The sequence below is a fragment of the Semicossyphus pulcher genome, unplaced genomic scaffold (assembly GCF_022749685.1).
Source record: "Semicossyphus pulcher isolate SPU_LCO1_2020_fin unplaced genomic scaffold, fSemPul1.0.p SCAF_12, whole genome shotgun sequence".
NCBI classification, from domain to species: Eukaryota; Metazoa; Chordata; class Actinopteri; order Labriformes; family Labridae; genus Semicossyphus; species Semicossyphus pulcher.
This window is the reverse complement of record NW_027211626.1, coordinates 2,501,888-2,509,800: the sequence shown is the minus strand read 5'-3', so window position 1 is coordinate 2,509,800 and position 7,913 is coordinate 2,501,888. Positions and strand designations below refer to the sequence as shown.

The 7,913-nt window shown below is 40.8% G+C and overlaps 1 protein-coding gene across 2 annotated transcripts; it reads right to left on the bottom strand.

Annotated features, from left to right (window-relative positions):
- Positions 1 to 262: 262 nt before the first annotated feature.
- LOC138588585 (zinc transporter ZIP9) lies at positions 263 to 6,054 on the bottom strand. 2 transcript variants are annotated; one of them, XM_069658792.1, is made up of 7 exons: positions 5,802 to 6,054; positions 5,372 to 5,477; positions 3,073 to 3,234; positions 2,923 to 2,991; positions 2,310 to 2,395; positions 2,098 to 2,232; positions 263 to 2,023 (listed from the first exon to the last, which is right to left on the bottom strand). In XM_069658792.1, exons 1-7 carry the CDS (start codon positions 5,895 to 5,897, stop codon positions 1,763 to 1,765), a joined length of 915 nt encoding a protein of 304 aa, XP_069514893.1. In that variant the 5' UTR covers positions 5,898 to 6,054; the 3' UTR covers positions 263 to 1,762. The 2 variants fall into 2 exon arrangements, with proteins under 2 accessions (XP_069514893.1, XP_069514892.1); XM_069658791.1 differs by having other exon boundaries at positions 2,923 to 3,234.
- Between the last annotated feature and the right edge of the window lie 1,859 nt (positions 6,055 to 7,913).

The window sequence follows — 7,913 nt, the reverse complement described above, 5'->3', positions numbered from 1 at the left end:
TACTATAACTGTAGTAACTGAATGTTGAATAACATGAATAAATAATTTATCTTTAAAGTGTTAAATTTCCTTTCTGTCTGTATTTAACACGGGCATGGCTCTACTTGGCACCTCAATGCCCAGCTCTCCGGCGTAGGTAGTGCAACCCGACACAGCGGCTATTAAGAATGAATAAGCATTGGATAGTTTCACTCTGCTACACAACATGTGTTAGGAAAATAAAAAGAGAGACATGAAGCAGCCGTCATAACATGAGCCGACGTGTTTTTATTGTTTTGAAGTTCTGCAGACGCTGAAGGACGAAAGAGGAACAGCAGGAGTCGTTTGAAGTGAAATGAATGCAGTGAAACACCTGTGATTGGACGTACTCACTTTATAAACTGTCTGTAGGCCACCTGTTTCTGTCTGACAGGTGTGAACACGGATGTAGGATATCTACAGGCACAAAACGTTGTTTCACTGACGGTACTAGGAGGAAATTATTCAAAAATGAGCGACCTCATTTTCTTATTGTTTGGCTGATATGATGTATCAGGTTCTGTTGTTCCTGTAAATATATCCACCTGCTGGCCTGTCACCACGCCCTCACACCTTCAGCATCTTTGACCCATTTGAAGGGCCAAAAAAGGCTGATTACACTCAACCTTGGCAACAAATGACGCCTGGAAACTCAATCCATCGCACAATATATTAGATATCAGATTCTCTCCCATGTAGAGTTTTTTGATACACAAACAAAAGCAGAACTCTGAGATTCAAACACATCATGGCAAACTCTCTTTTAAGGCACTTTTTAGCTGCGCTTCCACCACAGGAACTTTCCCCAGGGACGAGGGATCTTTGGAAGTACATTTCCACCGCAGGGACCAGGCTCTGAATAAAGTCACAAGAACCTATTTTTCACCACCAACAAGTCCCTGCTCTAAGGGTAGAATATTTTGAAAATACAGGGACTTTGGGGGCAGGTTCACAGTACTGAACGTTTGTGATAGGTTGAGAACTTCAAGCGTTTAGAAAACCGGCTGAGCAGCAAACTGTCTGGATGTGTTGAAGGTTCACAGCGGGACAAAACACACAATATTTAGCAGTTAAATAAATAGTTGTAACCAAACATGCATTTAGCATGGCGGCTCTTGTAAATACAAAAAAGAATTAGAAGAACCCCTGCACACGTTCCTGCTTAGCGCTGATGAAGGTCGGACATTGGAGCTGTATTTCTCACAGGTCAGTCACATTATTTTTTAAGTCTAAAAGCATCACAATAACCTGATTGATGTCATCAGTTGGTAAATTAAGTCGTGAAGCGCTGGTCAGATTTAGCTTTAAACTACTATACATGTAAAAAAGGCACACAATGCTCTGAGGAGGTATGGGCTGTCTATTTCATTGCTGAATTTAAAACGAGGGAGAGTGCAGCAAGGAAAAGGTCTTTGTGCTTCATTGCAGATTATGTGTTAAGTTAAATCAATAGAGATCAAATAGCATTGGTGTAACCTCTGTAGACCTGCGTGTAACAGGTGTGGCTTTTTTACATGTCAGCAGGATCATTTGCCCAACCTTCACGGGTCTTTAGATCTCAGTGAAATTGCAGACAACAATCTGCTGGAGGAACCTTCTAGTCCTTTGAACAGAAGCTCCCAGAGTGTGTCACACACAGGGAGTAAAACCTGTGCAGTATATTAAACAGGTGCTCACAGTTTTCCTTTCAGGTGTGGTTGCACAGTCTCTTCGCATTGAACTGAACTGCCCTCATGTTTCATTCTCAGTCGTCATGCAGCCCGAGAGCCAGCACCACAGGGAGGCCGAGCCCGAGGATGAGCGTGAGGCTCTCCAGGAGCCCAAGGTGTCTGTGTTGGTGGACCTCAGCTCCTGTGTGCTGCTGGAGGTCATTGGGGTGTTGCCCCGTCCTGCTGCTGCTGATCTCAGGGAGGACGTGCACTGTGGCCACGTAGAGGAACGTCCCTGCAGAGAAGAGCATCCCTATACCTGTCGCACTGAGCTGGTTCTGAGAGGAGCTGCCAGACTGTGGACACAAACACATCAAATCAAGTGAAACCAAACCATGTGGTGAGTGTGTAATCACCGGCTGATACTTACTGCGTGTAATATGAAGTAAGTGGCGATGGCGACTACAGGTGCTGCAGCTGAAAAGGCCAGTAAGTGTCCCTGGATGTATTTCTTTTCAAGGCCGGCGTGCATCAGGAAGGAGACCAGACCAAAAGCTGCAGGCGCCTGGGAAAGAAGACACGTAGTCAGCTCTGATTACGAGCTCGATTACAACTTCTTCTTGTTGCTGAAATGTTCCTCACCTTGTGCAGAATCACGGCAAAAAACACAATCACTTGCACTGACACTTGACCTGTTGCCACAGCCGCACCCAGAGCAAATCCATCAGCTACAAGCAAGAAATACAATCCCATTAATGATCACAACAATCTTATTTTAATGCATGTTTGTGTATCTGTTAAGAGCGCCTTCCATGAGTATTCACACCTTGAACTTTTCCATATTTTGTTGTGTTAATCTGCAAATTTAAATTGGTTTAATTGGGGATAATGAACGAAGGCATGCATCACACAGTTCTTGCTTGTTATGCATGCAAAGTATTCCAGGTTGTAACGCTGTAAAATGCAGGAAAGTCCACAGGGGAGAATACTTCTCTGTAACTTCAAACTGATAGATGAGTGTGTTTTCGTCGGGCTGCATGTTTTGTGACCTAAAGCCTCCAGCCTCAGAAAAATGAAGCCCTTTAAAACATAAAAGACTCAAACAGTAAAGGAATCACATGCTGAGTCACATGAGGTAATGAATAACTTCGGCGCTTTGTTGGGAATTTTCCATGCTTGTGGCCTGGAATTCCTTGAAGCTTCATGTGCGAGTTGGGTCACAGAAATAAAGAGTAAAGGCGGTGTTGTATTTTACCTGCTGCATGAATAACCAGCCCCAATGTGGCTGTGATGCCCACACTGTTATGCAAACGAGTCGTTTGATCTGAAATGAGACACATTGTCGTGATAAATACAAATACACTGGTTGAGTTCTGAAGCTGGGATAAGAAGTCTGCTAACTTGCCCCTCATGGAACAGAAACTCCCGATCTGATCCACCACAAACATGAGGGTGAACCCGAAAGTTAAAGCCACCCCGATGAAGAAGCGAGGTGGAGGGCCTCTCTCTGTGGAAGTTACATTTTTGACACTGGTGTTCAGACCCGATGACACATCAGAGGAGGACGCTGCGGAGAGAAGATGAAGGACGAGGTGAGCTTTTGATCAAATCCACATAAAAGAGCAGAATACATTTAGACGGGTGAGTCTGCTTTCATCATCTTTGGCAGCATCACAGAGACGATTTTACACACCTCTTTACTCGCCTGAATCTAAAACCTATTGATCAACTCAGAACTCTGCTTTCAGCCTTTTAACAAGAAGCGAAACACATGATCACAACACGTCTGTTTTAGGTTCTTTTCACAGGCTGTCAGTTTGCTGGAGAGAGATTTTACTGATGACCCTTTAGGCTCTTCATGGCCTTTCTTCCTGCTTCATTAAGCCCTCATTAGAGTCAAATCCCTGACGAAGGCTTGATGTAGAAACCAGTGGTGTAATGTTAGGAAGTAATAGTACTTTGTTACTTTATGTACTTTCTGGGAGTATCTGTGCATTACTTTTTTATATTTCTGTCAACTTCTACTTTTGCGCCGATACATTTCCCCGAAAAATCTTCGTATTTTACTGAAAATCTGGCTTTAAATGAATGAATACTGAGGGCAGCAGTATTGCAACATTATGGATTTCATCTGGAGATGTCCCCACCAATATACAGAAATTACTGAATGGTCCCAACCAATAAAAAATATATGATACGCGTAACTGTTGCACTTTCAACCTGCAGAGGAGTCGTGCATATGAGACATGGCCTGTCTGTCACTGTAAACTCAGGTCTACAGTCTACAGTTCATACACTTCACTAAACTGAAATCTATACAGCGGAGTGTCTCATGCTCAAATGACGACCTTTTGCGCCACGTCCGTGCTGTGCATATGCATTATCTCTCTCTCTCTGTCTCTCTCGCTCCCTACGGGAGTGCAGTTTTGTTTAAATATTACACATACTAATATTAGTTAATATAGCTATCTGAATGTCTTTGGTTACAGTGGGACATTTGAAATGAAAACACCTCATCATCAAAGCGTGTGTTATCAAAAGTTGTATTTATCCGTTATAATTAAGAGATAAAATGTATTTACTGCTACAAATACAAGTTACTGAAGTGGAGATAAAGACAGAGATTGGAGTTCATGTACTAAAGTAATTTCTTCTTTTCAGTTTAAAGCAATGATGAAACAATGATTTGTTCATGAATCCATAATTCCTTCATGAGGCAGAGAGAGAGAAGATGACGCAGAGAAATCTTTCTGTCCTCAATCTCTGTCAACCAAACTATTCCGAGAATACTCTGAGATATACTGACACGAATAATCCTGTTTTAAATAATGCTAAAAAAAAAAATTAAATACATTTTAAAAATTGTTGTCCCCACCAATGTTACAATGAAAACTACGGCCTTAACTACGTGAGTAGAATACCTCTCGACAGTGATACTGGATGCTTTATGGAGGCAGAGACAGCAACGGCGTCAGCTACAAGTTACTCTGATGAAAGATGACGGTGGTGACGGAGACGGTTAAAAACTTGATTTTCTCCAAAAGGGGTCTCCATTTTTTTTAACGATGGTTTACAGTAAAAAAAAGTATGGCTTTCAGTTACTTCATCCACCACTGGTAGAAACGTGTTGGAGTCTACACGACCATGCTACGAATAATAAAGACCTTTTAGGAGTTTTTCTAGTGATTTTATCCCGTATTAAAACATGCCTTTATCAGAGACCCTTTCCTGATTCTACATGACTTTAATTTTCTTTAACTGTATCTTAAAATAATTGTTATTTCCTATTGATTGCATATACTGTATCAATACCTATTTTCATTTTAAACTGGACGATTTCATGACTTGTGTGTTTTATTTGCTGCCTTTGTGAAGCTTTTTAAATATGATTTTAAAAATGCTCTATAAATAACTTATTACGACTAGTATCTCTCATTCCATAATAACAATGCAAATAACAGTATTTGTATAACACGTGGCTTCAATAGGATAAAAACGTGTTTTAAAAAGGAATTTATTTAGAAGATTAAACTTAATTTTTTATCTATATGCTTATTTTATGTTCTAGATTTTTCTGGAACCTATAAAAAAGCAGGTGTACATTTTGTGGTTGTGGAGTGAATAATGCGAACAATTTTGGGAGTGGCATCTCCACGTGAATACAGGACGTAAAGGTTATGATAATATTTGTATACACTGCTCACCTCTCCACGACTCCTCCAGTAAGCCCACTCCCTCAGGGATGACGATGGCCAGTGCTGTCCCACACAGAAGTCCTGCCCCCAGGATGGACACGAACTGCAGGCTTTTCTGTAGACACACTTGACTTCAGCTGATCTGTAGGACTCTTTCCCTCACTGATTTATTTCACTGTCAAAACTGCTGAAAGGACTTCACGAGCTTCCATGAAGATAAGCAAATAACGCTGCGCCAAAACCCATTCATAAAAACACAACTTTAACTACGAGTCAAAGTTTACCAGGGTAAAGATGAAGACAAACAGTGCAGAAAACAAATAAAGTTTTGAGGCATTATTCTGTCACTTCGGCGTCATGATTTTATACTTTACGGGCTGTTTGGCTGACGTTTCCTCACGTGAGAGTTACAAAATCATAAAGAAACATTAAATCTTACCTCAGAGAGTCTGAACAGCAGCGGGATAAATCCAAGTAAAAAACAACCTAAAAACATCGCAACAGAAATAAAAGTGATAGTTAACCCCCCCTCCATGACGACGTTTGTTTAATTTGGTGACGACGTTTGCTACATTTCAACGTTAGATCCTCCTGAATGCGGACACGCTGATGTCCTGTTGATACTGAATTTCATCTGTTTGATTATGAAAGACTTAAGTGCCATTCTATTCTGCCCCTCCACGTCGCGCCTCCGTCTCTCCGCTCACTGCACCACAGCAGCTCTGCACCTCCCTCCCCAGCAGCACCCAGTGGCGGACTCTGACAACTGCACCGCCCGCCTCCGTCAACTTTTGACCCTCCAATCATCTACCTCCATTCTCATGCGTGTAAATTAACCAAACATACATTTACAGGCAAGTCTTTTCTGATATGATGTTTCGTGAATCCGGACAGAGGGCGCAAAAGTTCACACATCTTTACTCAAGAAGAAGTACTAAAACTTTTAAAAAACAGACTCTTGTAAAATAAAAGTACAGCACAGCCTAAATACATCCAACATACAGAGTAGCTGAAGTGAGTGCTACCAAACCTGTGGTTCTGGGCCCCATAAAGAGGTCGCAAAACATCAATCTGTCAGTCAACAAAAAACATGATTTAACATGGTATGTGCACATACTTACCTTAAATTATTCAGTGTATTTATACAAAAACTTGAAATTTCTAGAATAACCTAATTGTACATTTTGTCTAATATCCAAAACATTAAATAACATTTAAAAAGTTAACCATTACGGGTGCCGGTTTAGCTCAGCGGTTAAATTGGTGACCATGTACAGAGGCTATAGTCCTCCATGCGGTTCAGCTCCCACCCTCGGCCCTTTACCGCATGTCATCCCCCACTCTCTCTTTCCCTGTCTCCGACACTATCCACTGTCCTCTTTGTCAATAAAGGCCAAAAAATAATCTTAAAAAAAGTTAGCCATTACACACGATTTATGTATATTGAACAATGTTTTGTATGTCAAAGTTTTAAAGTGAGGCATTTCTAGATCTTGTTTAAGGTATTATTTATGGGACCATCGTCTATTCTGTCCCATTAATTAATTAGAAATAGAGACAGACTCTAAGACGATAACTGGCTCTTAGAGAGGACTCATTCATGGCCAACACACCACCAATAAACATTGTGCCAAATTCATAGGCTACTAGATACAATTTCCAAGAAGCTTTAAAGTGTGTTTCTACTGGAAAAGTGACTAAATGAAATAGACAATGACCAAACAGCATGCATACTAAAAATGGCCTGTATTTGTGAGCTTAAATGTTAAATCATCATAGACATTTTGATGTATCATTATGAAGTGTAACTGGCAGCAATCCTGTGAAGTAATAGTTTGAATGATGTGTACAATTTCCTGTTAGTACAGAGTTTGAGTTTGTTGTTTGTGTTGGATTTGGAGCACAGCTGTTGGTTTAAAAAAGTCACAAGACAAAAAACTGAGCCCTTTGAACTTCTGCTGAACACGGCCTCTGTGGCAAAAGTTATTTATAATGCTAAATGTCAAAACATGTACTTTCAGAGAAGCATTAGCAGGGAGGAGTTTGATGGCTGGAAAATCGACTCATTGATGTCGATTATGCAGCAACTTTGAAAGTTAGCCACATAAACTAATGACCAGACTGGACCAATGTAGGCTGTAGCAGCAAAACTGAACAGCAATACTTTATGCAAGCTGAATCATAGACTGTATAAAAAGATGGACGACATGACTCTGAAGCTCCCTGATAGTGAAGCCAAACCCTCTCTATCGCCCCCTGCTGACTGGCAGCAGTATAGCTCATAAAGTCCTCCATGTTAACAGATGGGACATGAGTCAAACTATGAAATAAAAATACACGTCAAATACATTTTTCTCAAACATGGTTTCTGTCATTATAGTTAGTTCTTATCATGCTGATTTATGTCCAAGTGTTAATTTTTCTGACAAGTTTACTTTTAATTAGTTATGTGATACTTTAAAAAAGGGGGTGCGATTTCATGATTGACAGCTTTGTTGACAAATCAGGCTCCTGCAGCGTTCTGTTCCCAGAGTAGAGGAGGAACGGTGAG

Coding starts and splice junctions, on each gene's coding strand:
- LOC138588585 (XM_069658791.1), bottom strand. CDS start 5,897: ATGGAGGGGGGGTTAACTATCACTTTTATTTCTGTTGCGATGTTTTTA. Junction 5,478..5,801: donor TGCTGTTCAGACTCTCTGAG/GTAAGATTTAAT, acceptor GTGTGTCTACAG/AAAAGCCTGCAGTTCGTGTC. Junction 2,233..2,309: donor TTGCCGTGATTCTGCACAAG/GTGAGGAACATT, acceptor CTTCTTTCCCAG/GCGCCTGCAGCTTTTGGTCT.